The sequence below is a fragment of the Cucurbita maxima genome, unplaced genomic scaffold (genome assembly GCF_002738345.1).
Source record: "Cucurbita maxima cultivar Rimu unplaced genomic scaffold, Cmax_1.0 Cma_Scf00034, whole genome shotgun sequence".
Taxonomy (NCBI): Eukaryota; Viridiplantae; Streptophyta; class Magnoliopsida; order Cucurbitales; family Cucurbitaceae; genus Cucurbita; species Cucurbita maxima.
In genome coordinates, this window is record NW_019272050.1 from 775651 (window position 1) to 795781 (window position 20131).

Genomic DNA, 20131 nt, shown 5'->3' on the forward strand with positions numbered 1-20131 from the left:
ATCCCCTCCCCGCCCGCGTGCACTTGTGCGTGCGCGCTCATCCCCGCCCCGAACAATATTGACTATTAGTGGGCTTGGACAGTTACAAATGGTATCAGGAGCCAGACACTGAACGACGTGTCGTAAACACAATTTAACTCAAAACTTCAATTTTCTTTTTATTTTTTTATATATATGTAAAGCCATGTTTATTAGAAGTCAAGATGAGAATATGGGTTGCTACATGCATAACCTACTATGTCACAATCATAGTATAAAAACAATAGGTTGTGGTCCCTACACATGCGTAGATACGGTGGCAACTTTCAAGTGAGCTTCCATCCAACCACGTGAGAGTTGAGACAAGTAAGTGTCACGACGGGATAAAGAGGATAGTGCATCATTTAACGAACCAAGAAGAGTGTGCATTAAAACCAAGCTGAGACATAAACAAAGTTGATAAAACTGAGATGACACGAACGTCGAAGACAAGCTTCAAAAGGATCAAATAAGACCCCGACCCTAACTTTATATATATATATATCAAAGAAAGTATATGGGTTAAAAAAGAAATGGATAGATATGGATAAGGGACAAAATCTAGGAAATCGAAGCAAATGGGAAGCCAACTATGTTCATTCTCCAGACTAATTCCCACATTCTCTCATCTTTTTATCCTCATTCATTGTACCCTTCAAATAATATATATATATATCTATATATATATATATATCTATCTATATATATATAGATGTGTATATATATATATATATTTTAAAAGAGAAAATGGTGGTAGTTGAAAATGAAGCACCAATCTCTTTTTGGAAAAGTTCGACATGTATGAAATGGATTATATTTCTGTAACATATAATCCTTAATGTGAGAACATGAAATTAAATATAAAAACATGTCTACCAAACATTATATTATTTTTAAACTAATGTTAAATTAAAGCATTAATGCCTCCTACTTTATAATTTATTTATTTTTAATCAAAATATTTTTTCATGAAAGCAAGTTGTAAAAACGATAACTAATTTAAGTGGAGGAGAGTGTCATAACTATACTAAGAAAACAGTAGGTTGTAACCCCTACATGCAGACAAAGTATCGACATGAAAGTAGTGTGCATCCGACTAGGTGAAAATCGAGACAGATAAGTACCATGATGCGACTGAGGAAGACGGTGCAACATCCAACACAACAAGAAGAGTGTACATGAAAACCAAGTTAAGGTACAAGTAAGATTGGAGGGAACGACGACAAAGTGTCAAGGCTTAAAAAGGACTAATAATGTGAGTCATACGTTTGTTGGGAAGGAGAATGAAACACTATTTCAAAAGGGTGTGGAAACCTTCCCCTAAGAGAAGCGTTTTAAAAGCCTTGAGAAGAAACCCGAAAGTGAAAACTCAAAGAGGACAATATCTGTTAGTGGTGGGCTTGTGCCGTTACAAATGGTATCAGAGTCAGACACTGGACTATGTACTAGCGAGGAGGCTGTTCCCCGAAGGGGGTAGATGAGACGAGATGTGTTAGTAAGAACACTAGTCCCAAAAGAGGGTGGATTTGGCGAGGTCCCACATCGATTGGAGAAAGGAAAGAGTGTCGGTGAAGACGCTGAGCTTCGAAGGGGTGGATTGTAAGAGTCCCACATTAGTTGGGACGGAGAACAAAACACCCTTTAAAAAGGTTGTGAAAAGTGAAGCGGTGGGCCGGAGCCGGTACAAATAAAAACTCAATCATAATCTCAAAAGTCGGGTTCCGACATAAGTAGATTAGTCGAATATTCATACTTTTTGATTGGGTGAATAAGAAACTCAATCTATATAAATATTAAAAAGGCAGAAGAACAAGAAAGAAAGAGCATCACCGCATGGCGTTAACGAATCATTCCTTGCACACTGGGCGGCGGCGGCGGCATCGCAGCAGCACGAGCAGCAATCCTTCTCTGCCTCTCCACATTCCCATGCCACCCTACGCCCATGCACGTAAAACCCATCACTATTTCAACACACCAAATTTACCATTTAAGTTAAGTGACAGAGAAAGAACCAAATGACATGTCGAAGCCTTGGTGTTGAAGCTCCCTATACTGTTGGCATAGCGCACATTGCTCACACAAGCAATGGACACAGCAATCACAGCAAGGGCTCTCCTCCAACGAGAACTGTCCCCTCATTTTCGAGCGGTAAAGGCAAGAGTACAAGCACGAGCATCCCGTTAGGCATAGTATCGACAAGTAAATTGCGCCGCTAACGCCACACGCTGCAGTTTTCAACACAAAGAACCATGTCAGATTTTGAATTTCTCAATGAACTTAATGAATATTACATATTGATCCTCTGTCTACTATCTCTGCTATGTGGCCGAACGTAATGCAGGGACACCAGCAAGTCAAACAGCCTACAAAAAAACCAATTATCAGACAGACATGTTGTAATGACGGCGCAGTTCATTCAAATTTAATGGGATGGAAATGAACTTACAGATACTAATGTCGTTGCAGCAGTCGCAGAGACCGCTGGACCAAGCAACTGTGGAGTGAGGCTGGGGTTGGCAGGGATTTCGGGGGTAATCGACCGGCGCCGCCATGTAGGGGTGGCTGAAATTGGCAGAAAAAGAGGGTGGTGGTGGCGGGGACGGAGGCGGTAGGGGTGGTGCCAATGGTAAAGAAGAGAAATTGGCAAGTTTCTGCTGATCATCCATACGCTTGAAGAGTGTTCATAGAAGGGCTGTGTGTTTCTCCTTATTGGAAATTTTCATAACTGAGACAGTTCCAAAGGGGTGAAAGGGCGGTCGTGTCTCTTCAAGATAACCGTTTTTACAGTTGTGAATTTTTTGATATACGAGAAGTAATTTATATATTAATCTCCTTTCATTTCACTTGGTCTTTTTAATCTACTGGTTTATGAAGTTAATGAAGCAATTAATATCCAGAAGAAGAAGAAGAAAGTTCTACTTTTGACAGCTTACGACGATGAGGTCGAACGGCTTCCCAAAACTGCAGCCAAATGGGGTGCAGAGGATCAACAAAGCGATCATTACCCACAGTTAGAGAGAAATTTGGATTGGCGTGAGATCCCACATCGGTTGGAGAGGGGAACGAAACATTCCTTATAAGGGTGTGAAAATCTCTTCTTAGTAGACATATTTTAAAATCATGAGGCTGGTGGCGATAGGTAACGGGCCAAAGCCAACAATATTTGCTAGCAGTGGGGTTGGGCGGTTACATATGGTATCAAAGCCAGGCACCAAGTGATGTGCCTGCAATGATGCTGGACCCCCAAAGAGGTGGGTTGTGAGATCCCACATCGGTTGGAGAGGGGAATAAAACATTTCTTATAAAAACGTAGAAACCTCTCCCTAACAGATGCGTTTTAAAACCGTGAGGCTAACGGCAATACATAACAGACTAAAGTGGACAATATCTGCTAGCGATGGGCTTAGGACAATTACACCAATCAAATCAAGTCAGTAACAGCAGGGAATGGAAAGTCAGTCAGAAGTTATTGGTCACTTACTTATTTTAAGCTTGGAATCTTGTACTATTATACACTTGATTGATTGTTACAGTAGTAGAAGTAAACTCCAATACTCAGAACAAAAGTAGTTTTATTCAAATGAATGAAGTTAACAAAAGGAGATTGTAAGAGGTATGAAGTTCATGCCTGTGCCAGTTCTTCTCTGCGGCTGTCAAACCGATACTGCGTTAACACTTCCCTTGCTCGTGCACTCCGATGCTGAAGGCGCTGGTGAAGCATCTCCGACATCTGGTCGAAAAATTCGATATCCCATCTGTGAATCAGCAATGGATCTTCTGCATAACAGATGTATATGGATGTAACGGCACTTTCCACGACCACTATTGCAAGGCCTGCCTGAATATTAGAACCAAAACTTGATTAGTGAGGTTATAAACAGTGAGATCTCACCTTTATTGGGAAGGAGAACAAAACATTTTTTACAAGAGGGTTGAAATCTCTCCCTAGTAGATGCGTTTTATAAAACCTTTAGAGGAAGCCCAAAGAGGATAATATCCTATTAGTGGTGGGCTTGAGCCGTTACAAATGGCATCAAAGCTAGACACCGGGCAATGTGTCAGTGAGGAGGTTGAGCCTCGAAGGGGGGTGGACACGAGAAGGTGTGCCAGCAAGGATGTTAGGCTCCGAAGGGGAGTGAATTGGGAGTCCAACATCGATTGGAGAAGGGAATGAGTGCCAACGAGGACGCTGGACCTCGAAGGCAGGTGGATTGTGAGATTCCACATTTGTTGGGGAGGAGTCAGCCCAGAAGGGGGTGGACACGAGGTGGTGTGCCAGCAAGGACACTGGGCCCCGAAGGGGGTGGATTGGGGGGTCCCATATCGATTGGAGAAGGGAACGAGTGCCAGCAAGAACGCTGAGGCCAGAAGGCGGGTAGATTGTGAGATCCCACATCGGTCGAGGAGGAGAACAAAACATTCTTTATAAGAATCTTGAAATCTCTTCCTAGCAGACGCATTTTAAAAACGTTCAGGAGAAGTTCAAATAGGACAATATCTACTCGTAGTGGGCTTAGGCCGTTACAAATGAATGGTTACATAAACCTCAATTCATAGACTAGAATCCTCAAGCAAAAATCTGCAGAGAATTTACCATAACCATTCCCATCAATGTTGCGGTACACGCCACCATCGACACCTTATCCTTCCACTTAAACCATGTCCAAATGCCCGAGCAAGTCCCAGCAATGAGACCGCCCATGACGGTGCTCATCAGCAGAACAGCACCTGAGCAATCATAAGCAACAAGAGCTTCAACTCCAGTTGACTGGAACAGCTCCCACGCATCCCTAGCTGAACGGTTGAAGCTTTTACCATAAACTGCTATCTGAGGCGAAAACAAGCAGGGCAACCATACTAGAAATTCATAAAATTCAGAGTTTATCAACATCAATTATTCGAATCGACATTAGCTAAAAGGGACTACCTGGACATATGCATATTTGTTAAAGAAACGAACAAGAGTCTCGACGAGATGAAACAAAAAATCAACACAACAAAGTAGACACTCGTTCTTGCCGATCTTCGATCGAATTCCCCTGATCTAAAAAGGTAACATACAGCTTATCAACGCACAGGGAGAGACAAAATAAAGAGCTTCCATGAGTACCTACCTCCCACCGCAGTGTCCGAATGGCTGCTGTAAAAAGAGATCCATAGCAAATGCTACCAAAAGATGTCGTCACCGCATACCGTGAGGCCCAAGCCAATGACTTCGATGGCAAAGATGATGATTCTCCACCACCATGGAATAGAACTAGAAACACCATTCCAGAAACTATAACATGTAGAGTATTACAAAAAACAGCACCAACCCAGAATAAGCTTATGGAGAAAACCTGCAAATAGAAATGCCAAATCATAGAAACTCAGCTAATGTTCCACATAAAGCTACATAAGAAAGAGAAAACTTGTCAGCTCACCACAATTAGCCACCAACGTCCACCGTCTCCCATACTCGAAGCCACGATACCAGCGACTCCGAAAGACCAAACTCCCATACACAAAAGCATGACAATCATGAAAGTATAAGCAACTCTAATAACTTCAGGTAGCCCGGATACCATCTTTACAGCCTTTTGCAACACTAGCAATGTAAATGGTAGTCTATGGAAGCAAAAATGCATGGTCAGAGAAGACTGCAATGATCACCTAATCCAATATGATATTCCAATATGATATGATAATGTCCACAATGATATGATAAATGTCCACTTTGAGCCTAAGCTTTCATAGCTTTACTTTTGGTTTCCTCAAAGGCCTCATTACCAATGGAGATGTATTCCTTACTTATAAACTCATAATCAACTATTTAATTAGCCGATGTAGGACTCCTCTCCCAACAATCCTCCCCTTGAACAAATCACACCATAGAGCCTCCCCTAAGGCCTATGGAGCTCTTGAACAACCTCCCCTTAATCGAGGCTCGATTCCTTCTCTAGAGCCCTCGAACAAAGTACACTTTTGCTAAACACTTGAGTTACTTTTGACTATACCTTTGAAACTCACAACTTCTTTATTCGACATTTGAGGATTCTATTGACATGGCTAAGTTAAAGGGTATGGCTCTGATACCATGTTAGGAATCACAGACCTCCACAATGGTATGATATTGTCCACTTTGAACATAAGCTCTCATGACTTTACTTTTGGTTTCCCGAAAAGACCTCATACTAGTAGAGATGTATTCCTTACTTATGAACTCATAATTAACTCCTTAATTAGCCGATGTAGAACTCTAGAAAAGGAGTCGAGCCTCAATTAAGGGGAGGGTGTTCGAGGGCTCTATAAGCCTCAGGGCAGGCTCTATGGTATACCTTGTTGGGGAGGATTGTTGGGAGGTAGTCCCACATTGACTAATCTAGTAGAAGATCATGGGTTTATAAGTGAAGAATACTATCGGGGAAGCCCAAAGCAAAGCCATGAGAGCTTATGCACAATATCTTACCATTGTGGAGAGTCGTTATTCCTAACCAAAAGCAGGAGAATTTCAGAAACACGACAATAAATCAAGCTCAATCAAGGTCAAGAAGAACAAAAATCTTCATGGTTCAAGCTCGTACCTGTCTATAACTGATATAACATACAGGAACTGCAGCCCTGCACCGATTGCAAACGCTACACCCCAGAAAAAAAGCTGGCCCCAGAAGCACAATACACTTATCACAGCAAGATAAGTAGTCAAAATATGCACAGAAATTTTCATTACATGATTTGCAAAAGAACCAAGCAAGAACAACCAAGTCCAGCCAAGTAAGGTTCCAACTCCACCTGCCAAAGCAAAAAGCGGCCAGTAATCCTCTGTCAATCCAACCCGATTCTCCATAATTGTATTGGTGAACTTATCGATTTGTAACCTATTGCTCTTCTTGAACCTATTAAGCCCCAGAATCACGAGCACAAATCCCACAATGATCAAGTGAATTATAAAAACAATGGACCAGAAAATATCCCGCCAAGAACGTGGCGATTCACTCGACAACGCTTGGCCTCGACCCCGAGCTGCATTCTGATCAGTTATCAGTAAAGTAAACGAAACCCAGTGAGGAAAAAGGCAGTAAGAACATGAAATTGAACAGAACGAAGCCAGATTAGTTGAATTTACCTGGAGCTGATCGGCGGTAGCAACGGAGGCGGAATCAAATGAAGAAGAGGAGACGCTGCCGGAGTCGGCGTCCATAGCGAACGGATTAACAACTAAGGAGCATTGTTTTGAAATGGGTTTGAGAATTGGAGGATTTTAAACTGAAACATACTGAGGTTGAGAAGAACGTGAAAAGTGGGTAAGAAAACGACAGGGGGAAGGGATGAATCAGTTGCCTTTTAGGGCTTTCTTTACAGAAAATAAGTATCAGAAGTTTGGACAGCATCACTCCGGACACCTCCACTCATGGACAATCAATCATGCGTTCAACTCATATTCTTTGAATCTGTGTATTCATATGAATGATTAGGGGCGATAATAAAATCTGAATTTTCCATTACCAAATTTTATGTTTTTTTTTTTTTTTTTTTTTTTTTTTTTTTTTTTTTTTTTTTTTTTTGTTAGTCAAACAAAAACAAAATTATCAAAATTATGTAAAGAAAATTAAAAGTCTATAAGATGGAATAAGTAATAAGTGGACTAGAGAGATAGCTAGGAATCACAAAGAAGAGATAATTATTATAATAGTAATGACGAAAAAATAAAAAAGAAGGATCATAATTCTAAATTAAATTTAAATCTTTTTTGAGCTATAAATACTTCCGAATTTTGGGTGAGATATCACTTTGGAAGAGCTAGAATTCTAATCTTCTGTCACGATTTACCGGTCAAGGAACATTTTTAAGTAGACAATTTCTATAGAGCATAGGCCTTCCAAGAGGTAACGGAGGCATGCAAAGGTTTCCTCGAGTTAGACGAAGATTGACCTTCGAGTGCAAAGAGAGAATGGAGCTTAACTGCAAGACTCACTAATCGTGCCGGGACGAAAGTCGACCTTTAACAAATATATTTTCAAGATTTAAATAAATTCGGAGAAAGAATCCACATTTAAATCATTTTAAGCTAAATTATAAAATATGAAAAACACTATTTTCTAAAGGCTTCTACCAATTAAATATTAGAAAAGAGATAGCTTATTTTATAATAACCAAAGCCTAAAATAGAAAGAAAAAAAGAAAAGAAAAGAAATACAAAAAGTTGAGGCCGTTTGTGGGAGTAATAAATCGCAACGGTTATATCCTGGGACATCTCAGTTTCTTTCCATTAATACCCCCACGCTATCTAAGAATTTACGAATTTTGCCACTTACCGTTGCCCAGTGGTCCATATTTTATAATCTATATTATAAGGACCAATAGAAAGTCCACTTTCCGTAAATCAACGATTAGCGCTTAATAAAAAAAGGGATTTAAGAAATTGTTAAGGCGAAAATTTCATTAATAAAAGAAAATAGAATTATATACTAATCAGCATTTGTTGGGCGAGAACCCGACAAACGAATTAGTAAGGTCAAAACTGACACGTGTCCCTTGCTGCTGTGCGTTCCCGAGGATTGACAACGCCGAATCCGTAGGCGCGAAGGCGAAACAAAACGTTCCTTCAGAATCAACCGGTATCAGGTAATTCTTGGCCGGCAACGGCAGTTCCTTCCCGTTGGTGAAGTGAAACGACACCGTCGGCACTTCGACTCTCGACTTCGACGACAAGTCGTAACAAGTATCGAACAATGCCACGCCACGTGCGGACTGCAAATAGGGCGTGCTCTTCACGAAGGCGTCGCGCAGCAAGTTGTAAACGGTGGTCTGCAATCGCGTCACGGCGGTGCCGGAGTCGATGATAATCCCGCCGTTCCCGTCTTGGCTCATTTGGAACGATGTCTCGGGAATCGGAAGAATCTCACCTCCGACGCTCAGTCCCGTCACGCCGAGGTAGAAGAACGTGTCCAAATTAGGGTTCCGGTGTAGCGGCGCGATTACCGCATCGGGAGGAATCGGTGAGTTGAAATCGAGAGTCGAGGCCGAATCTGAGTCACGGTCCACGAGACAGTATGAGAACGACGAGGCATTAAGTTGAGAAGGAAACGAAAGCGAGCCGCCGCCGAGTCCGAGCAAGCCAGCGGCGCCGACGAACAAACCTTCATTGTTATGGCCGCAACCTAGGGCAATATTACTGAGAGAAGTCGAGCCAAGAGTGACAGTTTCAGTAACAAAATCGCCATCAGTGGAAGAGCCGTCGCCATAAGAGACCTCGTAAAGACAAGTACCATTCCGGCACTCCGAAACATCGAGTGATCTACATTGCTCTGTTTCGCAGGACAGAGATGAAAAAGAAGTAGACGAAGTCGGCTCAAAAATCGGATCAGTTTGCTCGTAACAATCGGCACAAGGCGCACATTGAACCCAACTTACATCACTGCCAGTATCAAGCACCATATAAACCGGACTCGGCGGCCTACCAATTCCAACTCGAGAAAAATACTCACCACTCCCCTGACTGGCGCCTGACACAATCGGACTCTCGAAATCCTCAGCCCTAAATCGCGAACCACCGCCATTCCCGAAAGTTCGAAGATCCGCTCCAGTAGTACCTCGAATGACTAGATCTATCCTAGCAGTCAAAGATCTAACACGAGCGGAGTCGCGGCTCAGTCTGGATAATGTAAGCGATTTGTAGTCACTATGCGAGGTTTTCACAATCGAAATCCTCGAGTTCAACTGCAGAGCCAAAGAAGACGAATCCGATACGGACTTCTCTTCTTCAACCGGAGACTTAACCTCAAATGCAAAAATCTCCGTAGTCCTCTGAATCGAAGCCGCCACATCGAGCACCGAGGTCTTAGTCCTGTGAGGCAAACTCCGGGAGAGACCGCCGGAAGCAGAGGCGAAAACAGCAATAAGAAGGAATAACCAAATCTTCGCCATGGACATTGAAGTGAGAAAGGATAAGCTAAAGAAAAGGGTGCGGCAGTAGTATTTATACTGGAGAGAAGAAGAGAAGCCGCGAATGTCAATTAGTAAGAAAATGAGAGTTTTGAAAGCCGCGAATAGGATTACAATTTTATTATATGGTTTCATACTTTGTATTAAGATGATTATTTATATAATGTGACAATTAAAATGTTAATTGCTTTTATCATTCGAATATAGTCTAATTAATATTATGTCGAGAGTGCGACCAAAGTTATAAATTAATTAGATTAAAAAAATTAATAGATCTTTAAAGTCTCAGTGTTATTATAAAAATATCAATATCAATAAAAAATTGATAAATAAGAATTTAACCATTTTAAAATGAATTTAAATTCTTTATTATTAATATTAATGTCGGATTAGTGATATTTTATCGACATTTTTCATCGATTTTACTATAATATAATGAAAATGTAAATTCACCTCTCATGTCGAACATAAAAATAAAAAATAAAAAATAAAAAAAAAGTTTTTTTTTTTTACTCCAAAAACAAAGAAAATATCGTAAGAGTTGTCCAATACTTATATTATACCAGTTTCCTACCTATCTCCATGCCTTTGGTTATGAAGACTTAACTTACATACACCATAAACGTATAACCCAGTGGGGATGAAGAAGTTCAGCAGCACCCGCCACTCGCTGGTTCAATTGAACTTAACAGCCCATTGCCTCTGAGCTGCATGCAGTGTTCTTCAGCATCAGCCTGCGCACAAATGATCACCAGTGACAAGCCATTGCAGTGAGCTTCTTGCATGATGTTAACAGCATTGTCCAGTGTCATTCCAGGAATCACTTTCATCAGGACTTGAACGACGTATTCTCGTCTGTTGAAGTCGTCGTTATGCAGAATCACACGGTATGGTGGCGTCGTTTTCCTTGATCTCCTGAACAATCCAACAGAGAAGAATGAAACCAACGCAGTTGTGCAATGAAACATTCAAGACTAGATTAAACATCAACTTATAACCAGAAGTCTGCCTAAGTTGCACAAACTTAGCCCGCTCGGTTCCGTTTTAACAGTCAAAAAAAGAAAAAACCAGCGATTTTCGATCATTGCAGTTCAGGCTCATACCACTCGTTTTTTCTCCTTTACTTCAACTGCAATACTTCTAATGCCATTCATTTAGCCTTCAGAATACAAAGCTCAATGTATTTAGTTAATGACAGTCAGGTAAAGGTACAAGAGCAAGACCAACTCCAAAAATGAATGCTTTGTTTCATATATATATATATAGATATAAAAGGATGCACTCGGGAGCATAAGCAAGTTCAGTGGTTTTAACCTCTGACTTTCGGGAGCATAAGTTAGTTCAGTGGTTTCAACCCCTAACTTTCGGGAGCATAAGCAAGTTCAGTAGTTTCAACCTCTGACTTTCGGAAGCATAAGCAAGTTTAGTAGTTTCAACCTCGGGAACATAAGCAAGTTCAGTGGTTTCAACCTTGGGAACATAACCAAATTCAGTGGTTTCAACCTCAGGAACATAGGCAAGTTCAGTGGTTTCAAACCTCTAACTTGTTTCAACCTTGGGAACATAACCAAATTCAGTGGTTTCAACCTCAGGAACATAGGCAAGTTCAGTGGTTTCAAACCTCTAACTTTGTTTTTTTTGGTTTTCCAAAGTTCAACATGGCACACGGCTAATAAGGTGACCATGTCTCTAAAATCATACCCACCATTGCATTGGCGATACAAAGTGATTCATACATGTTAGGAGACACATTGCTAAAGAGTAGTAGTCTTGATTTAGAATTTGAATGGAAAAGATTAGCGAAAAACCATCTAACCGTTAGTCTTCGGACGACCCTACACCAGAATCTGTCGATCTCTTTAAGGTCTTTAACTGGTATACTTTATTCTTTCCTTGTCCCCTTTTCTAGTTCAGTATATAGTAATCTTTTTCAATACATAATACATAACCATAGGGTCTAATGTTTAGTACCTCAAATCAAACTCAGATTCTCTTCCAGGAGTGGCTTTCTCAATAACAGGCCTCTCCAACAACCCTCCTCCTCCTCTTCCTGCTGTTGTTGCTGATTTAACAACGGATGCACAAAGGGTTGAGCATAGCCCTTTACAGACAGAACTTCTGTCCCCTGAAATGAAACTTTTATAAGAAGCTAATATTATCCATTGCTAATCTAGTCATAGTGCTGCACTTTGAAAATTAAGATAAAGTTGTAAAAGGAGAAGAATCAAATCATAGAAATATCTCAGAGCAAATAAAGTGTAACTACCCAAGCCCACCGCTATCAGATATTGTCATTTTTGGGCTTTCCCTTCCGAACTTCCCTCAAGGTTTTTAAAACACATATGCTAGGGAGAGGTTTCCACATCCTTATAAAAAAATGCTTCGTTATCCTCCCCAACCGACGTGGGATCTCACAATCCACCCCCTTTTGGGGCCAGCGTCCTTGCTGGCACTCGTCCCCTTCTCCAATCGATGTGGGACCCTCCAATCCACCCCCTTCGGGACCCAGCTTCCTTATTGGCACATGGTCTCGTGCCCATCCCCCTTTGACAAGGAGCCTAATGTTTGGCTCGGATACCATTTGTAACTGTCCAAGCCCACCGCTAGCAGATATTGTTTTTCAGGCTTTTCCTTCTAGATTTCTCCTCAAGGTTTTTAAAACGCGTCTGCTAGGAAGAAGTTTCAACACCCTTATAAAGAATGTTTTGTTCTCCTCCTCAACCGATACCGATGTAGGATCTCACATAAATTAATAAAAGTAATCTTAATCTTCAAAATAATAGAAAGTAATTAGTTCATTTATAGCAAGAAACGAAGCAGCTTCCAACGTGATTGACAACTAAGCCATATGCAAAAGAGAATATGGAACAAAACAAAAAAAAGCATACAAAGCAAAGTACAAAGCAAAAGAATAATAGAAGAATAGCCACAAGATGGGAAAATAAAGAGGGATCCTATATGCTAGGCAGCTTACAGATCACACTAGGATAAAAATAGGAATTTCTTTTATAAATCTAGCATAAGGAAGATGCCACAGAACAGAAGATTCTTGAACAATGGAATATAATCCATTCAAGATATCTGCATACACAGAAAATCCTTTTCCACAAAAAATATTGCACTTTTTGGTCTTATGGTACATTCCTTATAGTTGCTGACCCTTCGCTATCAAATTATTCCAATCAGCTCAATGCAAACAGATAAGTTTGGCACCATGGCACAAGAATCGAAACTCCATAGATCAATTGAGATCATCAAATATCTTAGTAAAAGCAAACAAACTTGTTCATAAACCAAGTTTAATTGGGATTAAAAGATTAAAACCCAGAATTGAAGTCGAACTCACTCGGAAAATAAGATAGATTAGAAGGACGATGTATGTGCGATTTCTCGAGGAATCAGCAATGGCGGATGAAAATAAGTAGAATCAAACAAGATTTGATGATGAGCAATGAAGAAAAAGAGTGAATTAAAACTTGTACCTGGTTTGGGGTTGAAGACATGGTTGGGTGAGAGAGCTAATTTGCCGCAAATCGCAATCTCCATGGCTTCTTTTCTTGTCAATCTGAAGCGAAAATCGGTTCCGATGAGGAATAATTCTTCTAATTTCTTCAAAAGATTACAAAATTCAAAGGAGAAAATAGGAAAAATGGAAGTGGACTGATTCGTTTTCAGAGGGCGAACTGCAAAAAGCCGAGGGAGGAGGAAGACGAAAAGGAGATTCTAGAAACGACGTCGTTTTGATAATCGAAAGTCCAACAACTGGGCCTCCGAACTGTTGTGCTAGCAAGGCTAGAGGCCCAACTTATTATGGGCCTTTGGGCCCTGGTCAATTTGGAATGAAGTTCGTGTGAGGGTTAAAATAATAATATTACTATAATTTAATAAAAAATAACTTATTTCATAAAATTATAAAATAAAAAATGTTAAATATAATAAATTAATAATTAAATAAAAATGTGGAATATGAGTTTATTATTAATAGGAAAATTAGCACTAAGTAATCCACTTATAAAATATTCCAATTAATTGATTACACCCCACTTAAGATTGCTTATACACATAAACGGTGACATAATGAGTACCCACTTATAAACTTCTCTTAATATCTTTATTTCTTTGTGCCTCACTTTTTCCAAATTTTATTATTACAAAATTGTTGAATTTAATTTTGAAGTCTTTGCCACATTTTAGGACAAAAAAAAAAAAAAAAAAAAAAAAAAAAAAAAAAAAAAAAAAAAAAAAAAAAAAAAAAAAAAAAAACATGATTTCTCAATGAATTTTTTTTACCAAAATTAAATGTTTCATTCCGTTCGGGATCTCACAATCTATCTTTTTGGGCTCACTAACATACCGACTAGTGTCTGACTTTAATTCCATTTGTAATAGCCTAAGCTCACCGTTAGCAGATATGACCTATTTTGGCTTGTTAGTCAGTCTCACAGTTTTAAAATGTGTCTGCTAAGTGTCACAATCACACTTTGATGGCAGTGGACTTGCGATTGTGTGACACTCACTTCTCAGTAGCAAGTGAGTTAAGCCTATTCGTTCTTATGTCGCTACGGCCAAGTAACGTATGCTCGAGCCTCTGGCCCCGGTTCAAGAAGAAAGCTTTAAAAAACGGGAGCAAAGAGATTTCGAAAGAGAGTTTTGAAAACAAGATTTAAGAAATTGAAAATGGTGTTATATGGGAATGTAAGCAAGAGACAACAACAACGACTTACTGCATATAACTATCGAGTAGGGAAAAGTTGACAACTAGTCATATCTCTCTATAGTATATTTTGAGGCATTTCAAGTCTAGTAACCCCAGACATAGATTTTTCCAAAACGTCATACTCCCTAAAAATACAAAAAGGAAAACATTACAACATATAAAGACATAAGGGTTTGGCTTGTCATAGATATTTATTTAAAAAAACGTTCATTTATTTAAACTCAACCCAATTCAAGTAAGTTCATAACTCAACTTAAACCATACTTACCAGTTGGGTTGATCAAATTTTTTCGATCCGAACACCCAACTAGAAATTAATTAAAAAACAAACAAACAAACAAAATGAAAATAAGAACTATAGTTTATAAAGTAACATTGCATCATTAACAAAATTAAGTCAAAAAAGCTACAAAATCCAACATCAAGAACTTAGATAAAGATATATATATATATATATATATATATAGATTAGGTATAGAACGTGTAAGTGGAAGCATCAGCTATAATATTGCGCAGCCCCCCGACAGTGGATGCCAACATTATGAACACTCCAACAAGTATGCTTACCTGTAACAACCACCAAGATAATTAATTAGTTAATCACTAATTATTAAACTAATTAATTGGGATTAATAAACATATGATCAAAGTATACCCAGTTGATGAACCAGTTGAAACTATATCGCTTTGGCTTCTTGATCACTAGCCACATTAGGCTTGGAAGCTGCAATTTAATTAATTAGCATCCAAATTAAAATTAGCAATGCTTAATCATAATTACTAAGTATTAATGGAAATAATAACCTAATAAAGACAGAAATATTACGAAATATGAAGTGGGAGCAAACCCAAAGCCACCGAAGAAGCCAAGCAGGTCGCCGAAGAATGGGAATGTCACACCCACAAATATTGTAAATGCTGTAACAAAAAATCATGACATTATGTTAATTAATATAGATTATTAAGAGACTAAACTTTGGTCAAATTTAACTAATTTGAGTGGCGGGTCCGTCCATCATCGTCTCGTTGATCGACATAACTAGAAGATGGGTATGAGAAACAATAGTGCATAATCACTCCGGGTGTACATGAGTTGAGTTGGGTTGAAAAAAATCTTTTATACGAATTTGAAATTTCGGGTTTGTTGGGTTAGTGAGTTGAGCAACCTGAATAGAGTTCATAATCCGACCCAACCCAATTCTCTATTTTCGTGTTAGGTTAGGAATTTTTTTTGGACTAACTCGAAATTTCAGTGTGGTTTGGTTGGTGACTCGAGCAATTTAAATAGAATTTACCACTCAACTCAACCCTCTGTTTTCGTATTAGAGTGGGAAAATCTTTTGGATTAACATGAAATTTCGGTATGGTTGAGTTGGTGACTCGAGCCATCTGAATAGAGTTCACACTCAACCCAACTCTCTATTGTTGTGTTAGATTGGGAAAATCTTTCGGGCTAATCCTAAATTTTGGGGTGGTTGGGTTGGTGATTTGAGCACTCGGAATAGAGTTCACAACCTAACTCAACACAAACCTCTATTTTCGTGTTAGGTTGGAAAATCTTTTGGACTAACCCTAAATTTTGGGGTGGTTGGGTTGGTGACTCGATCCATCCGAATAGAGTTCATAACCTAACTCAACACAACCCTCTATTCTCGTGTTGGGTTAGGTTGAGTTGTTTTTTATTATTAAAAAATTCTATTTGTTCATGTTACGTTAATAACTAATATTTTATAAAATTAAAATATCAAACATTTACAAATCACAACCAAAATATCTTACAAACATTAAAAATAGGGTATGATTGTGTTGGATTGTAACCCTATTTTTGCTCGGTCGAGTTAACCTGACAAAAAAATGTCAACCCAAAAAAATGTCAACCCATGAACCAGCCCGAAACTTTCAGTTTTGTAAAAAAATCAACTCAACCCAAATGAAAAAAATCTAACCGAACTCAATTTTTATGTTTAGATTGAGTAGTTCGAATTGATCGAGTTATCGAGTCATATGAACACCACTAATGAGTAACTTACCGACATAAGCGGTTCGAGCGATCAACTTGAGGCAAAATCCATCAGGGAAATTCAATCTCTTTCTCATCATCCTCTCCAACATGTCAAACACAGGCATGGCATAAACCTAGACAAGATTAATCATAAACATCAAGATTAAACCTAAATTAATTAACAATTAATTACATGATTAAAGTTAATCAAGTGATTTGGGATCACCTGGTAGCTGCCAATGACATGAATGACAACCATAAGGTTAGCAGAGGCAATGAGCCAAGCTGGTCGTTTAAGATTCAAAAGAACATTGTCTTCAACATCTTGTCCAAATGCCCAATATCCGATCAAAGCCACCGGAAAATAGCAAATGGCGTTGATAAAATACGCTCCGATCACGCCTTTCCACATCGGAACTCTCGAGGGCTTCTCCGGTGTCGACGGTATGGTGGCCTGAATCTCGAGAGCGACGGCGTGTCCTGCGAATGCGAAGGAGATTTGGCCTAAGGCGTTGAACACTCTAAACATTGAATCTTCCATGCTGGTTGTCTTGTACGCATAGCTCACGTTCTCGATTCGTCCTCGGCTTAGGCTCCCCACCCATGCAATGGTCGAGTAGCTGCAACCAAAAGACACCGATTTAAATTTTAACTTTCGGGATTCTATTCGTAATTTAACCAAAATATTTTTACTAAGAATATTTAAAATGTCGAGATATCAATTTTATGAAAATATCAATAAGAAATCAAAGTCAATCATTTTTTAAAAAAATATTTAAATTAATAAATAAATATTCATAAAGACAAATTTTCGTATTTTACAGTCAACTTTTTTTTAATAAAAAATATTAACGAGTTTTTCAAAGTCTTAAAAACATTTAAAACGTCAGGTCATTAAAGATAAGACCATAAAATGCATCGCTTTTAGGGTATATTTTCTTAATATATCAAATATTCTGGCAATAAAAAAATTAACCTAATCTTTTAACGAGCTTATCAAACTTAAAGATAAAAACTTTAATTTACCCTATGGTTAACTAAAGTTTACTTTTATTACGAAAATGACCTTCCATCCGATTCCTTTTTTTAACTTTTTAATTTAAAATAATTAGTATTTAAGGAGTTGAATTATGTTTAAATTATCTGATTATTGAAATTTTTAATTTTTTTTGGGTCGGGAAGTTTTTTTTTTTTTTTTTTTTTTTTTTTTTTTTTTTTTTTTTTTTTTTGCTTTTTGGTCCCTTGATTATGTTATATTTATTCAAAAGATACCCAATCCTATAACTTTTTTGCTTCAAAGGGAATAAGAAATTTAAACTTTTTTGCTTTTTGGTCCCTAAAACCTCAGGTTTGAAAGAAAGAATAAAGCAAGAGATTTAAGAATAATTTGGAAAAAGATCTTTTCTTAATATAAAAATTAATATATTATTGTAAAATTTGGAAATATGGAACATATTCTATAAATAAAGTAAGTTTTTTTTTTTTTTAATTTTTAATTTTGATTATAAATAAATAAATAATTGATTAATTAATTAATTAATTACCTGAGGGACATGATGGCAGCTGCTAGAGAAACACCAGCAACAGAATTGAAATTTGGAAGTTGAGAAAGGAAGAAATGAATTGAACCAAATATCAAAATCCAATAGGATTGTTTGACTTGAGCACAGTTGACACAAGCCATCTCCATGAACTTCTTCATGCACTTCCCTCCTGGAACCCGAACCCGAACCCGAACATTAGTTACCACGTTGATATTTTTATGAAATCGAGATACTTTCGTTTATGTTAATGTTATAATGGGCTTGCCTGTTACGATGTATACTATGTCGCAACCGACTTGGACGATGAGTTGTTGTGGTAGAACAATCCAAGGGCCAAGTTTTTCGCCGAAAGCATATCGACCCAGGTCGATATATCGATCGAAACGAGTCCCGGGGACACACTCATGAAGCTGTACCATTTGCCACATCGTGTTTAGAGTCATGCACCATGATATAAACAAAGCCATCGTTCCAGGTCCCCTGATCGCGAAACAACAAAGAAAAAAGTTGGTGAAGTGAATATTAACATCAAATAATCATAATTTAACACGGGTCTTATGAATTGACGATAATTTAACACGGGTCTTATGAATTGACGATAACACGATATTATAGCTCAATGTCAATTCAATCTCTTGCATGACTCATACGACAGTCCAGTCCACTTCAATTAAGAATATAAATTGACATGAATTAACACAAGCTTTTGAGTTTAGTGGTGATTTAACATTACCATCCCAAATAAGCCATGGCATAAGGCAGGCTAAGAACGCCAGCACCGATCATGGCGGTGACAGTATGGAAGGTGGAGTACCACCATTTGGCATGTCGTGTCGGGGCCTCCGCCTTCCATTTCTGGTCACCGTCGGGAACCTCCTATACAGATAAAGAGAGGTTATAACAAAGCTACATAAACAAAAGGGTCGAGAAAGGCATAGCCATAGCCATAGCCATAGCCATGGTTGGTGCAGGCTCACCTTGGGAGCTTGAGAAGAAGGAACCATGTTCATGAGAAGGAACCCAAGAACGAAGAGAAGCTGAAAGGTTTGAATTTGATGTGCCCCAAAACGATTGAACCAAATATAAAGAGTGGGTGAGGAGAATTCAATTGTTGGGTGGAATGGAGATTATTAAATAATTAAATAATTAGATTTAATTTAAATTAATCCCACTTTTAATTATGCTTTATTAGATTCCTTGTTTTAAGGCCTTTTTTTATTTTATTTTTTTTATTTAATTACTTAAGCAAGAGAAAGAGTGAAAAATATGTTTAAAAAATATTTTCTTTTTTAGGGTAATTAGGTTAAACAAAGAATTAATTAATTTTTTTAAAAGAAAAATGGGATTTTGGAGTGATGTAAAAAAAAAAAAAGAAAAGTTTTGAGTTGGATGGTAATGAGGAGAAAATGATGAAAACGAAGGTTTAACAATAATTGGAATTGAAAAAGTGGGGAGCCATTAGTGAAAGCAACTATGATTAAAGTAAGAAGATGGTGCCTATTTTTCTAAAGTTGATGGGGTAATCATCTAATTTCCTTTTTTTTATTGATTTCGAGACATGACTTTAAAAGGTTCCATTTAACTTACGAGATTGAAGTTTCGAAGGGACCTACCCTTAACGAGGCAGAAAATTTTTGTTTGATCTAGTGTGGAGAAGGGGGTAGGAAGAAATATGACACTCGAGTAAATGAAGGGTACATGAATGAGCCGTGAGTATAGGATGATTGAGAAAGATTTAAAGGAAATGAAAGTTACTACTTATATCAACAAGGTATACCCTTTTCTTTGAACAATTTTATGTTAGGTGAACTCCGAAGAATTTGTTTCAGGATGCATGTGAGAGGAAATGAAAGTTACTACTTATACCAACAAGGTATACCCTTTTCTTTGAACAATTTTATGTTGGGTGAACTCCGAATTTTTTTT

General features: G+C 38.3%; 5 protein-coding genes across 7 annotated transcripts; all 5 read right to left on the reverse strand.

Annotated features, from left to right (window-relative positions):
• Nucleotides 1-163: 163 nt before the first annotated feature.
• Nucleotides 164-3107, reverse strand: LOC111467717 (protein PLANT CADMIUM RESISTANCE 11). 3 transcript variants are annotated; one of them, XM_023112730.1, is made up of 5 exons: nt 2465-3107; nt 2310-2381; nt 2031-2243; nt 1849-1952; nt 164-418 (listed from the first exon to the last, which is right to left on the reverse strand). In XM_023112730.1, the coding sequence occupies exons 1-4, from the start codon at nt 2682-2684 to the stop codon at nt 1858-1860; spliced, it is 600 nt and encodes a 199-aa protein (XP_022968498.1). In that variant the 5' UTR covers nt 2685-3107; the 3' UTR covers nt 164-418; nt 1849-1857. The 3 variants fall into 3 exon arrangements, with proteins under 3 accessions (XP_022968498.1, XP_022968499.1, XP_022968497.1); XM_023112731.1 differs by lacking the exon at nt 164-418 and adding an exon at nt 503-671; XM_023112729.1 differs by lacking the exon at nt 164-418 and having other exon boundaries at nt 1319-1952.
• Nucleotides 2145-7448, reverse strand: LOC111467716 (CTL-like protein DDB_G0274487). The gene is made up of 8 exons (XM_023112728.1): nt 7124-7448; nt 6582-7027; nt 5442-5625; nt 5133-5357; nt 4946-5062; nt 4613-4846; nt 3647-3856; nt 2145-2243 (listed from the first exon to the last, which is right to left on the reverse strand). The coding sequence occupies exons 1-8, from the start codon at nt 7196-7198 to the stop codon at nt 2199-2201; spliced, it is 1536 nt and encodes a 511-aa protein (XP_022968496.1). The 5' UTR covers nt 7199-7448; the 3' UTR covers nt 2145-2198.
• A 968-nt stretch (nt 7449-8416) lies between these two features.
• LOC111467791 (protein ASPARTIC PROTEASE IN GUARD CELL 1-like) lies at nt 8417-10110 on the reverse strand. The gene has a single exon (XM_023112861.1). It carries the CDS (start codon nt 10075-10077, stop codon nt 8470-8472), a length of 1608 nt encoding a protein of 535 aa, XP_022968629.1. The 5' UTR covers nt 10078-10110; the 3' UTR covers nt 8417-8469.
• Nucleotides 10111-10423: 313 nt separating this feature from the next.
• Nucleotides 10424-13646, reverse strand: LOC111467734 (ATP-dependent Clp protease adapter protein CLPS1, chloroplastic-like). Its single transcript, XM_023112761.1, has 3 exons — nt 13425-13646; nt 11914-12067; nt 10424-10857 (listed from the first exon to the last, which is right to left on the reverse strand). Exons 1-3 carry the CDS (start codon nt 13486-13488, stop codon nt 10593-10595), a joined length of 483 nt encoding a protein of 160 aa, XP_022968529.1. The 5' UTR covers nt 13489-13646; the 3' UTR covers nt 10424-10592.
• A 1460-nt stretch (nt 13647-15106) lies between these two features.
• On the reverse strand, nt 15107-19309 carry LOC111467772 (lysine histidine transporter-like 6). The gene is made up of 9 exons (XM_023112832.1): nt 19183-19309; nt 18939-19081; nt 18471-18685; nt 18206-18374; nt 16888-17281; nt 16690-16795; nt 15486-15577; nt 15315-15383; nt 15107-15226 (listed from the first exon to the last, which is right to left on the reverse strand). Exons 1-9 carry the CDS (start codon nt 19213-19215, stop codon nt 15128-15130), a joined length of 1320 nt encoding a protein of 439 aa, XP_022968600.1. The 5' UTR covers nt 19216-19309; the 3' UTR covers nt 15107-15127.
• Nucleotides 19310-20131: the final 822 nt, after the last annotated feature.